The sequence below is a fragment of the Genypterus blacodes genome, unplaced genomic scaffold, assembly GCF_046128005.1.
Source record: "Genypterus blacodes isolate CSIRO-AG114 ecotype Tasmania unplaced genomic scaffold, CSIRO-AGI_Gbla_v1 ptg000038l_1, whole genome shotgun sequence".
Lineage (NCBI taxonomy): Eukaryota > Metazoa > Chordata > Actinopteri > Ophidiiformes > Ophidiidae > Genypterus > Genypterus blacodes.
The window spans coordinates 567,241-592,500 of NW_027466851.1; the positions used below are offsets into that span (position 1 = coordinate 567,241).

The window sequence follows — 25,260 nt, forward strand, 5'->3', positions numbered from 1 at the left end:
CTATAACAGAGTAAACATACTTTAACTGCTTTCACCTGCATGGAAACACACCGACTCACACACAGCCTACAGTATTTGTTCTTCACTATTGAAAAACGAAGAAAGAAACATTATCTGCAGACGGCAGAGTGTTAAAGTCCACACTGCTGTGCTTTAATATCCTCAAACATCTCAAACTGCTGTAAAATAAAACACAGGTTTCATTATAATGTGTCTGGGCCTCATGTAGAGGATCAATCAAGGCAGCAGCAGCAGATGCACCGCGGACGGACAAAGAATCTGATGGTTGTTGAAATAGAATTCTGTGCAGCTCAAAAACAGCGGCGGCGTTAAAACGTCCAGGCGCTGGAGAGACAGCAGAGAGATAAGAGGAATGAGCTCCCGCTTCCTGCTTCCTGCTTCCTTATTGACACTTTGCTGCAAACGGACAGATCGCCCGGAGAGCCGGCTGAAGTGTGTCAGCTCGGTGGATCTCTATTGGAAATCATTCCCGCACTTGTTTCCTCCGGGCGTCTGCAGGAGCTTCTCGGAGCTTTGGCTCGGCCTCGCCGCCTCCTCCACCCGCTTGGACTCGCTCGGCAACAAAGGAAGACAGAGGGAACGCGTTTGGCTCAAAGCTGAGCGCCGATCCAACACGCAGGACTGCAGGCGGGGAACAAAGAGAGCTTTTGTTCAGGAGGAGAGGCATTATTGACAGAGTTGAACAGCAAGAGAGGCGATGGAGAGAAGAGGAGAGGATTAAATGTGATCTGCTCGTGATTTTACAGAATTGTGTAATATTGAGGTGATTTATGTTTCAAAAGTTCTATAATTGCTGTCATCATGTAGATGTGTGTGCTTCTCTTCAGGTCTGTAGGTTTCTAATGGACCCTTATGGATCCATGAACACGTGTTAAAGCCTCTAAAGCTCCTCTACATGAAGCTAGAGGTTTAGTTACAAATGATGACCTCTGACCTTTGACCCTAAGCCCTCTGTATGTTGTCATGGATCTCTATCCTAAAGTAACGTCCGTGGGCCTTCTCTCTCAGTCTGCAGCCCGTGTGATGTCGCCCCATAATGAGTTACACTAAGCTGTTTTGGCTGTGCTGCATTAACCCCCGCCCCCCTGCTGTGAGATGATATCAGTTATAAAATGGAAAACAAAACGATATCTCAAACCTCCGGATGAGGACCTTATGGACCTTCAGACTTGTAGCATGAATATGCAGAGGCTCACACACACACACACAGATGTCCCCGCAGGCTGAAATTCCATCGGATGAGAAATCCACTGCGGCGTTGTTCAATTAATTTGTGACATGGGATGAATACCAGGATCCACTGAGTGACGCTCACGTTGTGTTTTTTGTTGTGCTTATTTTCCCCCAAGCTTCCTTTTGACAAGCACGGGAGACGCAGGTACAAAGACGCGTAATAACAGTGCAGCAGGGCGACAAAAAAGCCACGACAGCGGAAAGACGAGAGGCTCCGTGTTCCGTTTCCACTTGTAAAATATTACAAAAAGCCACCGGCTGATGTATTTCAAACTCAGCTGATGGCAGCGCCGCCGTGTTCGCCAAGATGGAAGCTGTGTCTGCATTGCATCAGCCTGTCCAGGCTCCTGTCAGGGGAGGAATTGGTATCTGCCTCCTCCCTGATGGATTTCTCCCTGCATGATCGTGGAACACCGCTGCAAAATAGTGAGCCAGGACAGAAACCATCGCTCTTTTTTACGTTTAAATCACAGAACATTTTTCTCCTCATACACGTCGGAGTAGTTTCACCAGAAATATCCTGAACATGCAGTCGTTCACCAAGAAATGTTGTTGGCTCAAATTTCCTTTTGCTACAATTGTGACAATGCTGAAGTATTTGTCCTTCCAAGGCAAAAATGCAATTAAGCATACACATGCAGAGAATCAAGAGGGGTCAGTGTACATGTGGCAGCAGGTTGCATTATGAACATACTGATAAACTGTCAACAACTCAAAAAGTGTTGATGACATTTTTGTGTTGAGGTGGGTCGTGGGCCAAGGAGCTTTAGAGTCCATGATGAAGCAGATTCAGCTCATCGTTCTGTCATCTCTATGTTTAGACCACAGACAACCATTCACACTGCACCCTGCTTTAACTCCAGGTTACCACTAGATGGTAGCAGAGACTGAGGACGATACAGCAGCTTACACACCAAAACACTCACTAACACTGGATCTGGATCAGTAGGATCTGAACCAGCTGCATCTGGATCAGTAGGCTCTGGATCTGCTGGCTTGTGTGTTGAAATATAAAAATAAAGGCAAAGTTTGATGTTCAGATTTTTCAGTCCAATACAAATTATATTTTCCTTTTTATTGAATGCATTTTGATTGTGATGATCCTTTAATTGGCTTTCGTGACTTCTTGACCTCTTGTTTGGTGTTTATGTTTGATAATGTGGCACTGAAGATAAACGGGAAGGAAACGAAGAGCAAAAACATAAAGAAGTCAGTTATTCTTTAATATCATGTATGGTGACACGGTTTATTATCATGGACACTGCGGGGTTAAGATCATAAAAGGTTTATGTGAGCAGAAACATTAGCTAAAGTATAACAGCCAGGAAAGAGAGAGAGAGAGACAGAGAGACAGAGAGACAGAGAGACAGAGAGAGACCGAAAAAGAGAGAGACAGAGACAGACAGAGACCGAAAAAGAGAGAGACAGAGACAGAGAGAGACCCAAAAAGAGAGAGAGAGACAGAGAGACAGAAAAAAGAGAGAGACAGAGAGAGGACCTGTGTGATGTTTGGTGGTTTGACTCCAACACTTCCTCCGTCTTTGTGTCCTCTCCCAGAACTCCAGCGATGATCGGCTGCTCCTTTGTGGTTGATCGGGAATACTTTGGCGAGATCGGTCTGCTCGATCCTGGCATGGAAGTCTACGGGGGAGAGAACATCGAGCTCGGCATGCGGGTAAGGAGCACACGGCCTGAACCATGATGTCATTCAACATGATGTCTTTAAAGGGGACGGACCTCAGCTGCCTCAGGTTTCTGTTGTGATGTAGCAAACAAAGACAAACTTAAAGGTCCTGACCTGCTGCCAAAGCTTCAGTTTGACTGTTGTTGTGTTGATGTCATCATTCCGCAATGTGAATCTATGGCCTATACACACACACACACACACACACACACACACACACACACACACACACACACAGTAGTGTTCTTATGCAAACTAGGCCCTGAAATGGAAACACCCTTAAAGCGGCGTTTCTGATTGGACCGTAACATGCTTACATGTGAGCCACAACAGGAGCGTGAGCAGGTTTAGACACGCCCACCTTGTACGAGGCCTTTAAGTCTGCTCTGCCCAACCAATCACAACGCTGGGGACTTTGACTGGACAATGACTGAGTCTGCATGTTTTCACTCATTGTGCAGTGATGTCGAGTCAAAGTGGATCAGTTTATTCTTCCTTCCTTTTTTTTTAAATAGATCCCTAAAAGAAAACATCAAGGTGAGAATTCTGTTGAGTCTCCTTTACACTCAGGCGACACCGAGCTGAAACGCAAGCAAGAGCTTAGAATTAGAAGTCACCGAGTAAAGCCGGAGAGAAAATTGCTCGGAGAATCGCTGCAAGGAAAGTTTTTTAATGAGGCGTTCCTGTGCAGCTGAAGGGCGTGTGTGTGTGCCTGTGTGTGTGTGTGCCTGTGGGTGTGTGTGTGTGTGTGTGTGTGTGTGTGTGTGTGTGTGTGTGTCTTTACTGCAGGAAGGCCACTGTAACGGAACACCAAAGCGTTAATTACAAACCCAATGTTTGGGAGAGTAATATTCAGATGAATCGTCCTGGTGGGAATGATTTGTGAAATCAATATTCTGGCTTTGGAGGAGCTGGTGATGAAGTTTCCTTATGTCTCCCAGCTCGAGGGATTCAGCTTAACATACAAAACCCAGGGGCGTCAACAGAAACCATGATTAAACTTTGCAAAGTTAGATTTTCTTTCGACGGAGAGCTGCGGAGAGAAAATCCCCTTAATGCAACTCCTCAGCCGAACCGAAGGCGCCAAAGCTTGTGTACGGAAAATGTAAATCTCTTTGAGTTGAATTTAACGCTTGGTGTGAGCGAGGGGCTCGCTGAAGAATGGGTTAGCGATTAAATTCAAAAAATGTTTCTCTCCACCCGAGTGGAACCGCTCCGAATCTAAACGCACTTTCTCGGCTTATTGGAATGAGAAATGCTTGAGAGATCGTCCTCCCCCATTTAACGCCGCTCTCACAACCGCCCCAGAATCTCCAGATGGCCTGAACGGCTCCTCTGAAGCGCCGGCCGCCTTTAAAACGCACGAAATAGCAGGACTGAGCGTAGATTACAGCGTATAGACACACTTGATGACCATTTGAGAAGCTCTCATGATTCACACTAAAGGGAAGATATCTGAACATACTGAATATCTTCCTGTGTTTATGTGAAACCTGTTGCGTCCTTACGACGCCGCAGTGACTCAACGTTACAGAGTTTTCTTATGTGTCCAAGCTGCTCATGTGACCTGAGGAACAATCAATCCACCCACAGCTGCTGAGGAAAGTTACAGAAACTCAATGCTTCATCTCGGAATCTGTGTGATCTCGGAATCTGCCGTAAGAAACAAAGCCTGAGGCAGCAGCATGGGAAGCAAACATCTGAGAGAGCCTGGTTTAGGTTCTGGTTCTGGTCTTCTTCCTGAGGAATCGAGAGAACGCATGAGAACCTTTAGCGAGGACGTGAGCACTCTCAAAGCTACGTACATGAATGCAGGAAGGTTTCAAGGTCATTTGGCCATTTTTTGGCCAGGCTCACAATTTATCTATCAACCCCTGTATCCAGATTATCACTTCCCCCTTTAGCTCAAACAGTTGCTTGCTGATTCTCTCTCTCTCTCTCTGTCTCTCTCTGTCTCTCTCTCTCTCTCTCTCTCTCTCTCTCGTCACTATGATCCGTCAACACAAAGCCGCGGCAAATGGAATTACCTTTGTGTCCTGAGAGAAGCGACACATAAAGCAGCCGTCCACCAGTTTACCCATTCATATCCCACGGCAGCTAATGGAGTGGAGACGGCTAATGGACAATTACTCCTGCGAGGCGGCCGAGGAGTCGCCACGTGGGACAGGCTTGATCGACGGGAACACGGTTAACAATTAGCAAGGTCGTGCTCAGGATGGCAGAGCGGCTCGAGGCAAGCGGCTGATGAAAGGAGCTCAGGAAGGTTACGGCTTGTTTACAATCTGAGCCGCAGCTTCAGAGGCGGCGGAAGAAAGGAGGCGAAGGTGTGAAGCGTCCATTATCCAGAGGAGCATTTTTCCAAGGAACGTGGATGTGAATGAAACAAAGCAGGAGTGTGTGTGTGTGTGCGTTAACGTGTCACGCTGGCCGAGTTTCCACCGGCGGTTTGACTCAAAACATCAGGCCAATTTTTAAAAAGTCAAAGTCCAAGCATCTTTCCAGCGTCTCATCGCTCTCTGGGAGTCAATAACCATTAAATCCTCGCAAACTGGAAGATCCGATGCCCAAACACTCGCAGTTCTTCATAAACTCTTGCATTTGCAGGGTCGCTTTCCATGAATGAACATCAGGAAATCCTCTTCAGTCCACACAGAAGGGGGTTTGGGCTCCTGGATCATTTCCAAGCAGCAAACATTTGAGGAGGAAAGTGTAAGATTTGTCTTCACCCTAACGACCCCAGAGGCAAATGTGTCCAGTTCGCTCCGTCTGAAGCTAAACGCTCCAAACAAATCCTGCATTGCCACCTGCTCGTCTTAACGGCGTTCATTAGACTCCTGTTGGAAGCCCCGCCCCTCTCCGCAGCCACCTGGGCCGCGCTGGAAGGCTCCGGATCATAATTTGTATGCGGTAGAATGAAGTTAATTAAAGTCTGCGGCTGTAACAGCAGCTCGACATGAGTGGGCTGTAATTACACTTCACTCCGTCCCCTCAGAAACCCAAACACAGTTATTACAGAGTGATGATAGATTACAGTTTGATCACTTTTCTGCCTCGTTCGGCTTCACGCTTTCCTCTCAGCACAACACTTCACCGAGGTTTATTGCTTTGGTTCAGACCGCCGAGCCGATCTGTTCTCACTGCCTCAGTTCTGCTGTAGGAAGTCTGACTGCATGTACGCTAGAAGGGGAAATGGAACACAGTTTGCTCCTTCGTAAAGCTTCTTTAGCGCTCGTAAAAACGGCATTACACAAATATGAACCGTCTCAGTCTGATGGTAAATCTGTGGCCGTGTGAAACCTGGGTGATGCGTTCAACTGCGTTCGGGTCACAAGTGTTCACCAGCAATATAAAATGACATTTAAGCCTTTCAGTTGATTAGTCACCTTATTTAAATCGTAAGTTTTGATCTGAGCCCTCTGAAAGCCCAACAGTGACACATTCAGGTTCTCTTTCCGGGCTTGTACAGCAGAGTGAGCCGGGTAAGGTGTGGCTGCTTAACAGGCAACACACACACACACACGCCGCTACACTGTGTTGGTTACGCGACAGAAGCTTCCTGTTTCTGCTCCGTGATTCCATTTGATGATACAATTATTTAGGAACGGTTCCATGAATCAGTCATTGTTTGCGATTCAATTTGATTATTTTGATAAATGTAATTCATCACAATGGTTTTTAAGCTTAACTGAATTTACAAATGGACGATAAAGGATCCCAACATTGAATCTGAGAGAAGTTATTTTTGTGTTTTTAGCGTTTAGGATCTATTTTATTGTTTCTGATTGACGAATCTTTACAGCTCAAAGTATGCGCTGTAATGTGAGGCATTACTTGTACATACTGTATGTATATGTACGAGAGACAATACCCACAATTGTGGGTAATACTGCTCATCACTCTCGTATCCAGCTGTTTTTGGATGAACTTTCTGATCTTTCCATGGAAACTTTTCTTAGCTAGAAACAAAGAGACTCCCGGTGAACTCGGACGTCTCACTCCTGATGCCTCAGTAAAAGTGGCGGCTCTGCCAGATGCAGCATTTAGTTCTTTGAGTGAACATCTGTGGGACTGATACAGATATGAAGCCTGGACGCCTCATTAACCCCACAAACAGCTGGATTTGTAGCGAACGTGAGACACAGAGGGGCGTCGGCAACATGCAGCTGTTACTAATCACCGTTTATTTAACAATTTATGGGTTTGATTGCTGCACAGGAGGGAATCCGGGCCCAAACTAATCACGCCAACTAATCCAGACAGCTGAATTCTTACAATTTGAGCTTTTTTAACCCATAATTTTATATTTTCACCTCAAATAGGAGGCTGGTTTTGAACACAGAATACTGTATCTTGTAGTTTTGCTTTAAGAGTGTAGATACTGTCTGCAGTGTGATCATACTCCCGTCCTGACACATCTCAGGCAGTGTGAGCCGCCACGGGAGCTGACTGAACTCTGCTGTGTTGCGGCCACCTGCTGGTCTGCAGACGTCCACTGTCACCTTGAAAAGGTCGCAGCCGTGACGCGGTGAGGCCGCATTAAGCTCCGGCCATCTGACTGAACCGTGTGTGAGCCCCCTTCAGCCAAATGACTCACTCCAACAGATTACACCTCATCCAGACCGCTGCGGAATCCTCCCATTGCACTTTATCAAACGGGAAAAGATACATGCAGGGAATTATTATTGGATAATTGCCACGGTGAGGGAGGCTGGAGGAGGCGGAGCAGGAAGTATCAGGCCTGTGGAAAAGCTGCCATCTTACATTGCGCTACATCATTTATTGACTGCTGCATAATTCTCATGTGAATTCCATCTGGCGGCTGCAGATTCTCCTCCTGCTACATGACTGATTCACCCTAACACAGGGGAGGAACCATCTGCTCCGCATCAATACGGCCTGTGTAAAGGTAACAATAGAATTGGATATTGATCCACCATTTGTCTTTTTCAATGGCTGCATTATTTAGTGGCTGAATCAATCCGTTAGAGCTTAATGGACTCAAGGTTACTTACTGCACGCCTCATTACTGTGTGTTCCAGCCCGCATCCCGCTCACTCAGAGGCAGCAGCCAGAGCAGGGCCGCAACCGCCGTCTCAGGGGCCAGGAGCTCATTTATAAACTGCCCCCTCCCCCCCCTGCACACATGAAGAACCAGACAAATCAATAAGCTAGTAGGAACCATACCTCCGCCAAGGCTGAGCAAAACATAGACAAAGTTTCATTCATGAAAGTTTGAGTGAACAGGGCTGACTCTTAACTCTTTACATGCTGTTTCATCTGCAAAGCCGTCAGAAACACAGCAGCAACAAACGTCACGCTAAAGGAACACCGTGACACACACACACACACACACGCCAGGCAGCCAAGGGATTATCATGACCAAACAGGCGTGTAACAATCGAGTCACTGCCACAGCTTTCTGCGATTTTGGTGTCCGTGTTCTTATGGATCAGGTTGGCAGAAATCTGAGTCTGATTCTTACTGAGTTTCTGTAATGTTGTAAATTGGTCTAGAACCAAGCGACTAACAGCCCGAGTGCGGCACATTCATCGTACGTTCTGCAGCTTTCTGTCAACATCCAGAAGAAGATGAGCTGTGTAATTACGCAATCATTTCTCGCACCAAAGCGACAGCCTGACTTGAGTGAGGGGAGAGGGGAGTTTTTTTGTTCTAAACCAACCCTTTGTTCAGGGGCCCCTGGCAGTCACAGGGCCCGCAGCAGCTGCTTGCGTTGCTGCTGTGGCTTGTGTGTGCAGACGTGCGGCACACTGAAGCACCTCTGCATATGTTTGTGTCGGCGTGGTTTTTTCCGTGTGTGTGATTTGCATTTCTGCATGCATAGATTGAGTTTTTGTGGTGTTTGGCTGAGCCGACGGGTGGCGACGGTAATTTATGCTGCGGCTGATTGTGTGTTTGCGAAGCTGGCTTCATGTTTACCACTTAACAATGACAAATGGAGCGCTCTTCAGGCTGAACGGGCTTTTGAAAGATGACACACCTTCCTGAGCGTCGGCGTACCTCAAAGAGAAGCAGCCGTCGCGTTCGGGGGCCGCGAGGACAGGTAATTACAGGGACGGCATCAGAGTGGCTGTTATCCGTGTGGATCGTAAACTTCATTAAGAACCTTTCCAGAGCGGCAGCAGATACTCCCACCTTAATCTGAGTCCGTTCAGAAGAGCTGATTAAGATCATTTCAGAAGAATTGTGCGTTTCACATCCTTGAGTTATTCAGGGCGGCTGAATAGAACAGAGAAACATCAAAGCTTTCCATCCGGACAGGAAACATAGTAACGTTTAACAAGCAGCGATCAGCAGGTTCTATTCATTATCTCAGCATTGGTTCATCTGATCACGTAATTGCTTCTGTTGGATGTTTCAGGCAGAGCGTCTGAAGAGATCTGACGCCGCTGAAACATTAGCAGAGCTGTAACTGGGGCTGATTTGGCTGCGACCAACCGATCGGCAGGGATATCAAAGAGGACGAGCGGCGACTGATTGGAATTAAAATTTGACAGGCGCAGTTAAAAGAGCGGCCGCGTCCTCGTCTTGCCCCCGTCCACATCGGCGTCCTCCTCACGGATGTCTGAGGAGAGGTGACAGAACAGAGGGGATGAAAGAGGCCGGGGCGGAGGAGAGCCGGCGCTTTGAAACATCACTCATCAGAGCAGAACGCTGGAGGAAGCTTTAACCCTCCAGAGCCCAAAGTCATTTTGACTTTTCTCCGAGTTTGGTTTTCATCAAGAGCTGAGCTGGAGAAATTAATCCTTCACTTGAAATGATGGCGACTTCTTTCTTCTCTTTCTTCAGTCGTACATCTAAACCCCCCCACTAACTCCATCTGAGCCGATCCTCTCATCAGCTGTGTGATATTCAGCATATGTGTGTGTGTGTGTGCGTGTGTGTGTGCGTGTGTGTGTGTGGGTGTGGGTGTGTGTGTGTGTGTGCGTGTGTGTGTGTGTGTGTGTGTGTGTGTGTGTGTGTTATCTGCCAGCACACATTTACGTGTGATCGCCTCATAATTAGTCATTGTTGTCCAACAGAAGCTGTGGGTGTGTGTTTGTTTCGGGAGCTGATTAATGCAGACGATTTTTATTTATTATTGTTTCACTTTCTTTTGTCTGCGTTTGTTGTGATTTTGATTCATTTTTATTTCCTTTCATATCCAAGCATTGAGTCTTGTGTGAGTTTGCATTTCCCTTTTTCCAGACACAACAAAGCACTCAGACCTCAAACGTCGTCATAGTAACCAAAACCTTCATCTCTTTTCTCATTTGACTTTTATAATCTGACCTCTTGACCTTGAAACCTACATAGTTACTTAAATGATCTCTCTCTTTAGTTAGTTAGTTCTCTCATTAGTCCAGGAGATATGAATGAAGTCAATTCTAATAGCTGCCAAAGACGCTCTGACCACCAGATCCTGATCCTGATCCTGATCCTGCTGATCCTGATCCTGCTGATCATGATCCAGTGGTAGTGACTGTTTTGGTTTGAAAGTTGACTGCACAGTTCTTACTCTCTGCTACCATCTAGCGGTAATCTAGTAATAACACAAGCAGTCTGGATGGTTGTCTATGGCCAACATAACCCATAAACATATGGCCTACACTAAAAACTTTAACTCTATGATCCAGATGATCCTTGATCCCTGACCCACCGCTCCATACAATTTGATTAAAATCTGGTTATCACCCTTTGAGTTGATATCTTGCACAACTGCACAAACACACCAAACACTGCAGGAAGGTAACCTGGCTGGTGGAGGTGATCACACTCAGCATGTGAGCCTCCGTCCACAGAGAACCGGAGTGGAAGCAGCCTCCAGCTTTTGCGTCCTGCAGTGAGCTCTGCGGCTTCGCTCTGTGTTTTCACTGGATGTGCGTCCGTGGTGAATAAGGGTGCGATCTATCACCCCCATCCACCCATCCATCATGCTCAGTCACCCAAAGGATCCTTCCCTGGAAAGAGCCTAGATGAGATCGATGGGAGAGCTGCTTCCACTGCCACTGTCAATGTGACAACCTTGGAACAAGGTGGAACGTGTACACAGTCCCAGCTGTGACAGACAGGAAGCACATTAACCAGAGGATATGTTCGACTTTACAGTGAGCAGCACAGAAAACTGAGGAAGTAAGGAACAAATGAGGAAGCATGTGCTCATGGAGACAAGTTCACTTTTACCTCTGAATTCAGCTCAGGTTGTCTTATTGTGTAGATGTTTGTGCTTTCCTGTATTCTGCTGATTTGGAGAATTTATTCCAAACACTGGAGCATGTCCCGTCAAGATCGGTGAACTCGGGTCAGCACCAAAAGTTTTAGTCTGCTGTGAAGTGTTTCCATAAACATTATTGCCTGAATCGGAACAAAGCCGTCTGCAGGTGTGGATGTACGTAGATCTTCTGCAGCGACTGAATTCCCGTTGCCATGGATACAAAAGGTTCCTTTCGATACTGAATTGTGAGTTTCGACTAGTGTTTGTTTGTGTTTCTTCTTCATCCGATGATAATCTCAGTCTGTCCTGTCAGGCTCAGTAAATAGTCTGCTCCTTCTGCAGTGCTCAGAATTAGAGCTCACAAAAACCGCACACACACGCGTACACACACACTGTCACTGTGTGCGTGTGCGTGTGTGGCCTGCTGCTCAGTCATGCATACAGAATAGGTGAGACAAGTGCAGATGAACTCTGGTTGCCCCCTGGCCGCTGCTGCACTCATTTGGGCATTTTTTGTGTGTGCCGCCGCAGGAGGATTTTCTGTGGTGCAGGATGAGGCAGAATAGTAAGCGTGTCTGACCTGAGTCCGCCTCTTCATCATCTCAGTCTGACTCCCAGGCTGCTCGCCGACTCCTTCTTCCCCGCACTGTGTTACATCTTGACCACAGACTGAGAAAAAGACATAATTGATGTTTTCACTCTGGTGTTTTGGGCATCAGATGTCTGTAGAGGCAGGCAGTATGTTAAGACTCCTCACACCAGACTGGAGTTAACGGTGATGTAATACGCGCCTGTCACTTTGGCTTGAGACAGTTTGCAATTTTCTAGGTTGTTCCTTGTGACGCAAAACTGGGTAGCGGAGCAGTCGAGGATCTCTGACATCCCTCCATGACAACAAACAGAGGGTTCAGGGTCAAAGGTCAGAGTTACTATAGCATATGAGGTTAACAAAGGACTTTTATTGTAGCTTTCTGCTTGGTTTATTTACCAAGCAGCTTCCAGGAGTAGAGAGGAAGCCTGAGGGGAACACAGTTTTATTTCTCAGTTTCATGCTCAGATTCTGCGTCGTAAAAATAACATTGACTATGCAGATAAATGAAGCACAGATTAATGGTGATTACTCGTGATACAGATGTGTGTGTCCACTGTCCTGCACGACCCCGGTGCAGACTCTGCAGCCTCCCTACCCCCCCCCCCCCCACTAAGCCTGAGCTGAGCCGTTCTACCAAACTGCTGAAAAGTGGACAGAATCTGTATATAGGAAGCGTTATAAACACGATGAAGCTGAAACCCGTCAGAGAATTCTTTAGCGAGTTCAGAGAACATAAATCTGCATGATTGTAATCCGACAGGTCTGACTCTGAGTAAACACACGTCTCTGTCAGCGTCGATCCGACAGAACGAGAAGGAGCCACGTTCCCATTTTTATTGATTGTATTGTGTAATGGCGCTGATGGAAACCTGTTTACTGCTGTTAATGGCTTTTTATGCTTTTTATCGTTGATGTTCTGCAGCGCCGGCGAGCTTATCACACAAATGTCCCAGCTCCAATTAACTAACTGCATGTACCAGACAATTAAATTAAATTAGCAATTACATTAGCACTACATCAAAGTGCTGTGTGTTAAGTGCTTCCTCTTAATGACAGAGTCGGCGGTTTTATGAAGGGTCAGTGCCAAAATGGACTTCGCCTAAATGGATTTTGAAAGAGGTAGAAGATAAAAATATGTCATTTGGTATTTAGATTTTATTATGTTTTAATACTTTCACAATATTTAAAGGCACACTGTTAAAACTCTCCTCCCAGTACTTTGTTATAATGAATATGGATGATAATGGTGGTAAGTTGGTGTTTTCTGTTTCTGGCCTCTTCACTTTCATGAGAACTTGACTGATGTTGGTGCGATCAGATGTAAAGAAAATGTACATCAAAGGTTTCCCCTATGCTCAAAAGAAATGCTGTATACAATCTGAACTGTCCATATGTCCCTGTGTGTGTGTGTGGGAAAAACCTCTCAGACGTCAACAACAAGAACGAGCAAACAGATCCAAACCAGAACAGAACCAAAAAAGGGGGAAATAAATGAAACCCTGAAGAAGGAACATCATGGACTGGATGTGCGATTAAAGAGATTAAAACAGAAACAAACATGAAAGGAACAAGCCAGGTTTAGGATTTTTTCTCATATGTCTCCTTAAAGGTTTAACATTTGTGAAAATTGCCACATTGGACCAAAACAGACTGTTTGATTTGCTTACTGTGATGAAGCGGGAGCTGTTTGTTCTTGTTTGCTAATCTCCCAAAACCACCAGAGAAGGCCGACTTCTCTTAGAACCGGAGTGGTGACGCCTGATGTACTGCCGTTGCCTGGGTGACTGCATACGTACAAGCTGTCAGTGATTTACAGCGCGGGGACGCAGGACGCCGGCGTGCAAGCAGAGCTGCTCTCAGCGTGACGCTAATGGGTTTTCCAGCCTGAGCGTCGTCATTAAGCCGTTCACGTCCGGGGAAACGTCAAGGCATTGGCTGAGACGTGCAGGCTGACGGACAGAGAGACAGAGCCATACTGGACGGGGACACGCACCGGCGAGCCAGCCTTCTGCTCTGCGCCACCTGTTCTTCCTCCTCATCATTGCTGCCTCCTGTGTGGTGAGGAAGGTCAGAGCAGCGCTGATGGCGCTGAAATACAGATGGGGCGGACTGGAGATGTCAGGTCGAGCGTTGTTTCACCTCCACACAACCAAACCAGCTCTCATTGCTGCGGCTCACTTGTGAACCTGTTGCGTAACGTGGTTAGCATCACGTATTTCCTGCTTTTATTATTGGTTTCTTATTTTCTTGATGTTAGCTGTGTTAGCTGGCTGAGCTATGTGAGTTGTGTAAGCTGTGTGAGTTGTGTTAGCTCTGTTAGCTGTGTTAGCTGGCTGAGCTATGTGAGTTGTGTAAGCTGTGTGAGTTGTGTTAGCTCTGTTAGCTGTGTTAGCTGGCTGAGCTATGTGAGTTGTGTTAGCTCTGTTAGCTGTGTTAGCTGGCTGAGCTATGTGAGTTGTGTTAGCTGTGTTAGCTGTGAGGGTTCTGACCTTCTGGAAATGGCGGTCGAGAAACTATTGATCTTCAATTTGCTTTCAGTGGTGGCCAAAGCTGCTTACAGCAATTACACATATGTCCATTTTCAATTACACACGAGCGCTGTGTGTACTCAACCTCGAGCACTTAACTCTCTCTCACACACACACACACACACACACACAGAGTATCAGTATTGATTTTAAAAAGGAAACTTGGATAAAGAAGCCAAAGCTGCCGTGTGATGCTCATCTGTAAGGGCTGAGAGTGTAGCAGCACTGAGCCGCAGCAAAGCAGGTAAAGGCTCCAAAGCGCTAATGGATTTCCTAGTTTGGGGTCACAGCAGATCATCAGAGCTGAAGATGAGAGGTGGGCCGGTCAATGGTGCTGTTTAAGCTCCGGTCAGCCCAGGGGAGCGACTCCTGCGCCAATACACTGGAGACAATAAAGAGCTTTCAGGGGACGGACGCCTCCAATGCATTTATTAACATACAATTAAAGACAGATCTCCTACAACCTGGAGCCTCCGTCCAGATAGAGCCTGAGGCCAAGAGGCTCAAGACTCCTGAATCATCCTACTGATAGAGAAAGAGAGACAGAGATAGAGAGAGACAGAGACGGGTGATAAAGGGAGAGAGGGATAGAGGGAGAGAGCGAGAGAGAGAAGTAGATAGATAGATAGATAGATAGATACATACATACATACATACATACATACATACATACATACATACATACATACATACATACATACATACAAACATACATACATACATACATAGATAGATAGATACATACATAGATAGATACATACATACAGTAGATAGATTTGCATTAAAGTTGGAATGCTGCTGTTTTAGCCTGAGAACGTTCCTCATTATAAATAAACTGCGCCCCCATCTGGTCATTGTGAGAAGCATTCCCTCCTTTGCCTTCACATAAACATGGCCGACTCACCTCGCCCTCCAGTCCGGCTCCTAAAGAGTGATGCTGAGGTGTCGGTCTCGGTTCAGACAGAAGTTAATGGATCAGAACATCTGCTCCACATCATGGTGCTCATCATTAGGTGCCTGCATGTGGTCCAGGCCCAGCGGGGGGCGTGGCTGTAGGGGACGTGACCATATGCTCTGCCATCTTGACGCTGTGATGGTTGGTGCGTGTAGTTTCCTCTTTCCTTTGTTTTTCTGTTTGAGGAATCGTGTTTGTTCCTTCATGCTGCCGCCTGTCAATATGTTTTTACCTTGAGTGTGTCAGAACACAGTCACAACATCCTTCACTCTGCAATCACTCAATACTTTCTGCTGTGATGGATGTTTTTTACTCAGGCTTTGTTTTGGACTCCTTTATGTTATCCAGACAGCAGCTGTCAGGTTCCTCTGGTTTGTCACAGGAAGCTGTGGCATCACAGAGTCATTCGTCACCTTTACACTCATTCAGCTGAAAACAATAGAAACATTAAACAAAGACGATGCTGACGTGATTTTTAAAGATATTTGTGCTTCGCTCACACAACGAGCAGAATGAGAAGCTGGTTAACTGGTGGAGCATCAAACTGATCCTGGGGGGTCGAGTGTGTTGACTGACCTACACTACATATGAGGGGGTAGTGGTCAGGAGTTCCACGAGGACACGAGCAAGCAAACTGACCGCATCATGCCATTAATGATCGATCCCACGGGCAACAAGCAAAGCCTCAACCAATCACAATCAACATACGTAGTAAAGCTACACTGAACCGTTGAGATGAAAGAATGAGACGGTGAAACAGTCGACCTTGATCCTTGTGTCTGTCGCCATCAAGCGGAGCAGGAAATGGGCATGTTTTGATTAGCCAATGACAGCACTTTGGAGGCGGGCACATGCAGCCAGTTTGGACGGCTCCATAGTCGTGCCGCTCTGTTGTGTCATTCTGTTGTGTCGCTCTGTTGCTCATAAACAGTGTAGAGCACTTTTCTACACCATACAATACAAGTTAAAAATCTCATGTTGGCCTCTGGTGAAGTGTGTTTTTGTGTTGGCTGAGGCCCTTTCTGGTCGTCCTGGTGCCGAGCCTCAGGTGACTGACGCGGTGATCAGGTGTGAGCTCAGCGTCAGACCCTCAGACCCTCAGATCCTCAGCTCCTCCACACAAACTGATTACAAAGTCTGTGCATTTCACATCAATTACATGAATGTTAATTAGTGAGAATGAGAACAAATTAAGCGACACATTAAAAATGGAAAATGCTAAATTGCCAAGAGTTTTCTTGTTCTTTATTCATTGAATTCACTCTGGGCTCCTTTTAATTGTGATTAATGGTAGAGGAGGCTGAGTCGGGTACTGAATGACTATTAATGACAAAACATGCAGGAATATGTTATATATGAGTGCTACATGTGTGTCCTTGCGGCGCAGGTGTGGCAGTGTGGGGGCAGCATGGAAGTGTTACCGTGTGCCAGGGTGGCTCACATCGAACGCACAAAGAAGCCCTACAACAACGACATCGATTACTACGCCAAACGCAACGCACTGCGGGCCGCCGAGGTGTGGATGGATGAATACAAATCACACGTCTACATGGCCTGGAACATTCCCATGAATGTGAGTTCTTCATCACACCCAAACCACCCCCCCCACACACACACACACACACACACACACACACACACACACACACACACACACACACACATACAGCTGGTGTCCGCATAGACGCTCATCAATAGAAATTCAAAATTCATCCCACTTGACCTTCAGTGTGGCAGCAGAGCAGAGCAGCCTGAGAGCAGCCTGCTCACACACACACAGACACACACACACACACACACAAATCACTTTCACTTAATTGCCTTCATTGCTCTATTGAGACAATCTGCAAAATAATAAACAACTGCTTCCATCAGTAACAACTTTAAAATGGAATTCTAATCGCCTCTTCAGCCGTGACGTAAAGGTCAACGCCTGCAGCTTCTGAACACTGACCCAAATGAGGACACGAGGGCATACACACGGCTCACACACACACGGCTCACACACACGCGCCTCACACACACACACGGCTCACACGGTGAACCTGCTAGCTAATGTAAGCTATTTCTCCTGATTCTGTCTGTAAACAGAGCGTCCTTGTATGAAGGACATGGGCGCATTCCCTCCAGGTGTCCTCTCTGTCTTTATGATGTCCTGTAATTCACACGCTGTGCTTTAAATGATACAGTGTTCCGGGCTTCATGGATAAGTCCCTCTTCATCTCGATGCTGCGTCCTCGTCGTTTGTTATACGTCACTCAGACACTCATGCATGATCCCAACATGGACGCCATCGTGCGTAGCAACGTAGCATATGTGCTAGCGCCTACAGTAGCGACCTCACTCTCCAGCTCAGGTCTGAACGCCCATGATGTGTGTGAGATGCAACACACCCAGGCTGCACTGATGCTCCACCGGGTCGTGAAGCTTTGTGACACATTGACAAACTAGCCAATCAGGCTGCAGCTCCTCTCCGATGTAATTACAGGCGGCGTTATTACCCAGCAGCCCTGTGGCACAGACTTATTCTGTGTACAGTACAAAGATGTAATGCTATGATTATTCCATCAACACACACACACACACACACACTCATACCCCATACACACTCCCTGCACGCTGCCTGCTGAGAGCTTGATGACATCAGTGGGAGAAATCCACAATCATAACGACAGAAAAAAGAGAAAGACAAAGAAATGAAAATTTTTAAAACTCTACAGAGACAGAGAGGAGGGAGGGGGAGAGAGAGAGAGAGAGAGAGAGAGAGAGAGAGAGAGAGAGAGAGAGAGAGAGAGAGAGAAAGGGGGAGAGAGAGAGAGAGAGAGAGAGAGAGAGAGAGAGAGAGAGAGGGGGGGGGGGAGAGAGAGAGACAGACAGACAGACAGACAGAACAAAGTTGAGGGTTTCAGGGTCAAAGGACAGAGGTCAACATATTAGTGTGTAACTAAAGCTATAGCTTTATGCAGAGGATCTTTTAGAGGCTCTAACTGGTTTCTGTCTGGTTCTGGGTCTTGGTGAACAGAACCCGGGCGTGGACTTCGGGGACGTGTCGGAGCGCGTGGCCTTGAGGAAGAGGCTGCAGTGTCGGAGCTTCCGCTGGTACCTGGAACACGTTTACCCCGAGATGAGGATCTACAACAACACCATCACGTACGGCGAGGTGAGGCGCTCTGCATGTCAACATGTGATCCCTGCGGCTAAACGGCAAACTGTGATTCTCTGACTGTGAGAAAGAAGAGCGGAGCGCTGAGCTCACCGCTTCATTATCAGGAGGATCATTAGTTATTGAAGCGCGGGTAAACAGATTTGACATCGGGTCCGCTCGAGCATCTCCACGGCAACGGGCTCGCTCCCCCTCCAGCTCAAACATCACACTTTTGACGGAGAACGAGATTAGCTCGCCGTAGCCCATCCGAGGTAAGGCACCTTGTTGTTATAGCAACGCCGCACCGCCGCACAAGATTAGCTGCAATTTGCTCATAATGAGTTTTAATTAAACACTTATTAGTTTTCCATTCCGACTTGATTGTTTTGGGCTCGGCTGCACGCTCGGCGCAGTAGGGGAGAGGAAGCGGTGATGACAGGCGGCAGAAGCCAACAAACAACACAGGGAAACTGCATCTGGAAGTTTGGTAAGGCGAGGATTCTTTGTAGCGCCGCCGCCACCGGTGCAGTGCAGAGGAAGCTGCTCAGCCTCCACATCTGTCGCTGGGACGCCGCCAAGTTAATGCAGCGATCTTACGTAACCGTGGTGACCGCCGGGCACAGGCAGCTGATGGTCTGTTTACCTCAGACAGCTTAATGAAGCTCAGTGAAGTCTGAAGGAGACACACACACATGGAGACACACACACATGGAGACACACACATGCTTGGATTATGAGCTTTATTGTACCATTATGATAAATGATCAATACTGGCTTATCAGCTACATAATAAATATGAATATTTACTATCACGTTTTGGTCCTGGAACCTCAACGTCAAGTTTTGGATTTTGGATCACTTGAGGTAAAACATCAGATTCTGTCCCAATCTGCCATATTTTCTCTTTCTGCTCCTCCCAGCTTGTGTGTGTGTGTGTGTGTATGTGTGTGTGTGTGTGTGTGTGTGTGTGTGTGTGTGTGTGTGTGTGTGTGTGTGTGTGTGTGTGTGTGTGTGTGCGTGCATGTGTGTCTCCCCTTTGTTCCTGTTTCCCTCTCCTGCCTGTCACATGTCACCAATCAGCCAATCACCTTCTCTCCTCATTCCCTCCTGGGTTTCCTTCACTATCTGACCCGCCTGTCGACCATGTTGCATATGTGTGCGTGTGTCTGTGTGTGTGTTCCAGTTTTCTCCTTTCTGGGACTTGGACTGTTTGGTTCCTTATCTGTACATCCTGTGTGCCCTCGTCGCCATCGGTAACCACTTTCTGTGACAGCTTCAAACAAAGTAATTCAGGGTGTTCATCTCCTCAAATGTCAAAATGGGTCAGATTGAACCAAATGGGTACGTAAGGGTTAAATGATTATGATCCTGTCTGTGGAGCTTCATCATCAGCTTCATCAGAGCCATGTGACTCATCTGGCTGCCGGCTCAGACAGGGACCCACTGTGGCCCAGTTTCAGCTCTGCAGACGGGCTTCCTCGTGCCGCTGCTGCAGAGTCACCGCGGCATCAGCGAGCCTCATCCGTCACCGCTCATCCCCCCCCCCACCCCCCGCCCGCACTGACGGGGCCGGCCGAGCGGAACTTCCCCTGACAAAGGCGCGTGATAGATATGTCACAACCTGGAAATGAAGCCATATGCATTCAGCTCACACAGGAGCGCTGCCACGCTGGCTGCACTCCACCATCTGGAGGCCTGGCGGAGGGACAGAAACAGAAGTGGGACCGGTCACTGCATAATGATGTCCTATCATCCCCCAGCCCCACATTATTACTTTGAGGTGATGTAAGATGCAGCCACAATGAATCTGCTCGACAGAAGGCGACACGACGTGCACACGGGAGCGAAGCGACTCAGAGTCCGGGGAATGAAACGATCCTACATTAGGGGGAAGAAAAAGAGGGAAATTGATTTGCTTTCAGCTTCAATTTTAGGGCAAAAGGAAACAAAACACAGACGGAGCAGAAAGCAAGAAGTGTCTGCTGACACCGAGTATAAACGTCTCTACGTCTCACTCAAAGGAGCACAAACCCACAGCACCACCTCATACTCTGGTGTTTAACAGATACAGGTTTGGACTTTGGAGGTCAGGGCTCCTCGCTTGACCTCAGAGTGGAGATTTCCTGCAGGTGCTTAACAACAACAGCACTGAGATGATCGCTGAGCGTCCAAACGTCCAAAAGGATTGTTGTCATTTGTAATTTATATGTTTATCAGTCCTGACTTACTTCTTACTTATGTATGTCTGCAGGTCTGGAGTCACAAGTTGTGTTTTAAAGTGATCTTGTGTGATTCTTTCAGGTGAGGAACAGCAAAGCCAGTGGCTACTGTCTGGACCAGGGCTCCGAGGACGACGACAAAGCCATCCTGTACCCCTGCCATGGCATGTCCTCGCAGGTCAGGCCCCGCCCACCGCCACCTGTGTTCCCATTTGTTAAGCAGCCACGCCCATCTGTTAATTAGTGGACAGTTAGATCACGACAGTCACAGTGTACAGGTTACAGACTGTTGTGTTGTGTTTCCGTGTTGACGCTCCTGCGCTGCCATAAATCTTGTGGACTCTCTTCAAGATGACGCGCTACAATTACTCGCCTCTTCAAACCTCTTAGAACTTCACTCAGACCTTATTGAATTAGCGGCGGCGTCAGAGTGACAATAAGATTACGTGATCGCTCCTCGTCAAACAGGCGAAGAGGCTGAAGCTTTCCCGGTCTAAGTGAGCGTCAGCAGCTGTTACACTCTAAATTGTGGCCGAGACCCTCGTTACAGCTGACAGCCGCACCAGGCCCGGATGAGTGGATGGGAGCAGGCAGCACTTAAACAGATACACACACCTCCGCTCGGGCCAGGTTATGATACCAGTCCCCAAAGAACAGAGTGAGGAATAAAGGAGTGAGTGGACAGAGCTCAGAGTTAGAGAGAGCTCAATCATGTCATCAGGTCTCTGTGTGCTGGAGGCTTTGAATGGACCCGTATGAACGCTTTAACACGTGTTAAAGTCTTCTATCAGCTTTGAAAATTAAGATTCTCACCTGACTTTTCCCAAAACTTTAAGGATATTTCATCTTTTTGCCAAAACATTCCAATTTGTGGAAAACACATTTTCAAAACACACACACTTTTAATAGACCTGCGTGTGTGTGTGTGTGTGTGTGTGTGTGTGTGTGTGTGTGTGTGCGCGTGCGTGTGTGTGTGTGTCACCAGACGACGGGCTGCTCTTCCCTTCGCTTTTATTTAATTAACACTTGCGCCTCCTGCAGAGTTGATAAGGATTCAAACCGTTTCAGGTCGGTCACAGTGAGAGGAGATGAAATTCGTTTCACAATCCAGTCAAATTATATACAGCATATATATACAAACATTTACATAAATTATATTGCTGCATCCTGAGACTAAAAGTGTTATAAAGTCAGAAATGTTCTATTCTTACATTAAAGTTGTTACTGTCACTCTGCCACACTTGAGCAAGGCACCACTGCCCCCTGTGGCTTCGCCTCACGTTACAATGTGAGTGTGACTGATTCATTATCTGGATGACGATATCTGTTAACACACTTCCAAAACACTTCCTCTCTCTCTTACTCTCTCCTCTTGCTCGCCCCCTCTCGTTCTCTCTTTGCGCTCGGCCACATTCAGGCGTTCTGTGATCGTTTCCCCAATAATTTGCAGTGGGATTCAAAACTATGGCGACATTATTACTGCGTTCAGACCACAGAGGTGGAAGGTTTGCGGTGAACTCTTATGAGTCTGGACAGCAGTGTGAGAGCTCAGGGGGGTTCCAGTGATGTGAAGCTTCTCTGCCTCTTTTAATCCCTTTAACCCCAGGAGATGAATTTCCTGTCATGGTTTCATTAGATTACAGTGATGACCAACATTACTGTGGGCCAAGCACAATTCAATTCCATGTTATGGTGTGATTTTGCTCCTATTCCTTATGAAACACTAGGATTGTCCAGAGTAAATCTCGATTGTACTCATGAGAAATGAGTTCCTCCCTGTTAGCTCTCCCTGTGGAGCTCTAAATCAGAGCTAACGCCTCGGCTTAATGCAGCAGCATAACACAGCTAGCAGCATTGAGGGGGACGACTTCATCTGTACCACATCTACTCACACACACACACACACACACACACACACACACACCTGGTTTTGTTTTGCAGGAACATATTTACAGTGTATTTGATTGTAAGTCAGAGGTTAGTTGTCCCGAGCTTGTAGATCCCAGTTCCCAGTTCCCACCTCCATGTTGGAAGCGTTCCAGAGCCTCTGACGCACTCCACAGGTTGTATGGTATGTTTGTTTGCTGAGAGTTATTTCTCTTGTGAGTTCTACAAGCAAAGGATGATCCAGCTTCATATGGACGTCAGACGTGTTTTCAAGTTTGAAGCAACGTGCAAACATGTCCTAATCCAGTCGGAGCTGGGAGACTCGCTCAAGATCCCGACTGAGTCTTGATGAATAACGCAGACGTGTAATCGCAACATAACGTTTGTGTCTTCCAAAGGGAGAGACGTGGAAATGTCTCATCCCCAGAAAGCTGTGCGGCTAATGAGTGGACTGTCCGTCTTTTGACTGAAACAATCAAACTAAAGTCACCTTAGTTTGAACCTCCTAGACCCCTGGACCATAAAAGGACCACACCATTGCTTCACAGGGAGCAAAACACCGACGGCAGCACGGTGGAGATTAGAACACAGGAGCAGATCCTCTTCCTTCTATACCAGCTGATGTTTACACTGTGGCAGTCCGTTAATGAGCTAATTAGGGAACTTGTGATTAGCTCGACCTCCAAAAAAGTGCCTCCCAAACTTTGACCGTGCCAGCGAGGCAGCGGAGTGTGTAATGTCGCTGCAGAGACGCAGGTTAATTGGCTCGGCAGAATCGTTTCCTTACGTTAATTATTTGTTATGGTCCCATTTTAAATGTATTAGCGAATAAAAGGCTGGCGGGCTGAGCTGTAAACAGGTATTAGTGAGGATTATGGCGGCTTTCCTCGTGCCCACTCAGAGTTCACACCCTGGATCCGCTCAGAGTTACAAACCTCACCGCAACGCAGAAATCCATGAAGGATTCTTAATGGACCTGAAGGCAATAATGACCTCTGGCTAACGACTCTGAGAAAAATATCTTAGCTTTAATTCAGTTTAATGTGTTTATGTGTCTCACATTGCTGCAAGGAGAGACGGAGTTAAAGCTGAGTCCTCATTAAGAGGAATTCAGGTCATTAAGCGTGTCGCACCAGCTCCATACGGGATGTGAGTCCGAGAACTGACGGCAAGATCGCATCGTCAATGAATCGATCACAGGGACGGACACCAAACATGGGACGTCTGATGTTTGTCTCTATGCTCCTCTGTCCTCTCCACTTAACTCATTCAGCATAGCTAGAACTAACTGCCTTCCACGCGTGTAGTCAGGACTTTAAAGCCTGCAAATAATAATAATAATAATAATAATAAATAATAATAATTGAATACGAAGCAAAACTGAAGACCTGTGGTGCCGCAACATATGTGTTAGGAGGTTCCAACCTGAAGCTCCATCACAACATCTGTCCTGGTAGATGTTTACACCGACATGTCCGTATCTTAGCTCTGCAACGTGTCGATAGTGCTGCCATGCGTCTGCTTTTGTGATGAGATCTGACATTTGTTTATTTTCAGAGTCCATCTTATCTTGTGAATCCGTCTTTGACGAATTCATTTTTGCTTCTGCCATTTTTTAATCAAATTGCATCTGAGCAGGAAAGACATCAAGCATACATTTGCATTAATGAAGCATTGGCTGATGTTGGGTTTGCAGCAGAAGAGGCTACTTAAAGTACCACAGTGACCCTGCGGCTGTGGCTCTGTGATGGATGAATACGTAGAGAATGAAATGTTGGTTTTATCGTATAAGACATTTCTCATCATGAACCCTCGTCCTCAAACATTCTTGTGTCAAACCACTCAAAGAAGCGATTTTACACATCGAATCGTTTTGTTGAGAGTGACGTCTGAACTCAGTCACTGTGTCGTTCGCTGTATCATTCTGGAGATATGTGGCGTTCACTTACCAGGTCCGCAGTCTGTAAAATAGACCCTCAATGATCCTTGTGGTATTGTAATATCAATAATCAATAAGTAAAAACCTCAATAAGTTCTGCCCTCTTCAATAAAATCTAAACGTACTTCCTGGATTCCCAATAGAGCTGTGTGAGGCTGTAATGATGCTAACACCTTGTAAAATCTATTATAGCATAACACAGTTCTGTCAAGGGATACCTCAGGGATCATTACGGGTTCATGCTGCACTATGTGGACATCAGCTATAAGAACAAGCTGTGTGTGTGTGTGTGTGTGTGTGTGTGTGTGTGTGTGTGTGTGTGTGTGTGTGTGTTTTGAGGCCTCTCCATCTTTGGCATCTCATTATTTAAACGATTATCAGATGAATAATGTATCTCTGTGTGCAGTGTCTATATGTAACAGATCTGTGTGGTCTCAGGGACGGATCAGGTGCCACTCAGCACTGTCCTACAGAAGAGAACAAGCAAGTGATGAATGGCAGGAGAATTCAAATGAGTGAATCAATCTAAACTCATCGTTAAGTTTTCATTAAATTCACCTTCAATTTGAAGCCTAAAACAATGACTCAGGATTTTTTGGACCTAAAGAAACATTTTTGTTGTGTGTTGTTTTGTTTTTGTAATTTTTTTATTTAAATTTTCTAATCTCAAAAAAAGAAAAAAGAAAGCTTTGAAAAATGTTTTAGATATTTCATTGACAAAAACGATTGAACTCATTTGGACCAAAGGTCAGTTGTTGTAGGAAATGTCAGTGGTTTTCTCGGACTTCCAACAATGCAAAACATTGAAAAAATACATAACTACATACATTTCTTTCCTTCATGAT

General features: G+C 46.5%; 1 protein-coding gene across 1 annotated transcript in view; it reads left to right on the forward strand.

Moving 5' to 3' along the window:
• The window catches only part of galnt9 (polypeptide N-acetylgalactosaminyltransferase 9), a 53,121-nt gene that overhangs the window by 26,450 nt on the left and 1,411 nt on the right, over window positions 1-25,260 (forward strand). The window contains exons 6-9 of the mRNA XM_076147530.1: window positions 2,812-2,929; window positions 16,613-16,798; window positions 18,248-18,385; window positions 20,672-20,767. Of these exons, the coding sequence (XP_076003645.1) occupies window positions 2,812-2,929; window positions 16,613-16,798; window positions 18,248-18,385; window positions 20,672-20,767 (538 nt within the window). The remainder of the gene's footprint in view (window positions 1-2,811; window positions 2,930-16,612; window positions 16,799-18,247; window positions 18,386-20,671; window positions 20,768-25,260) is intronic.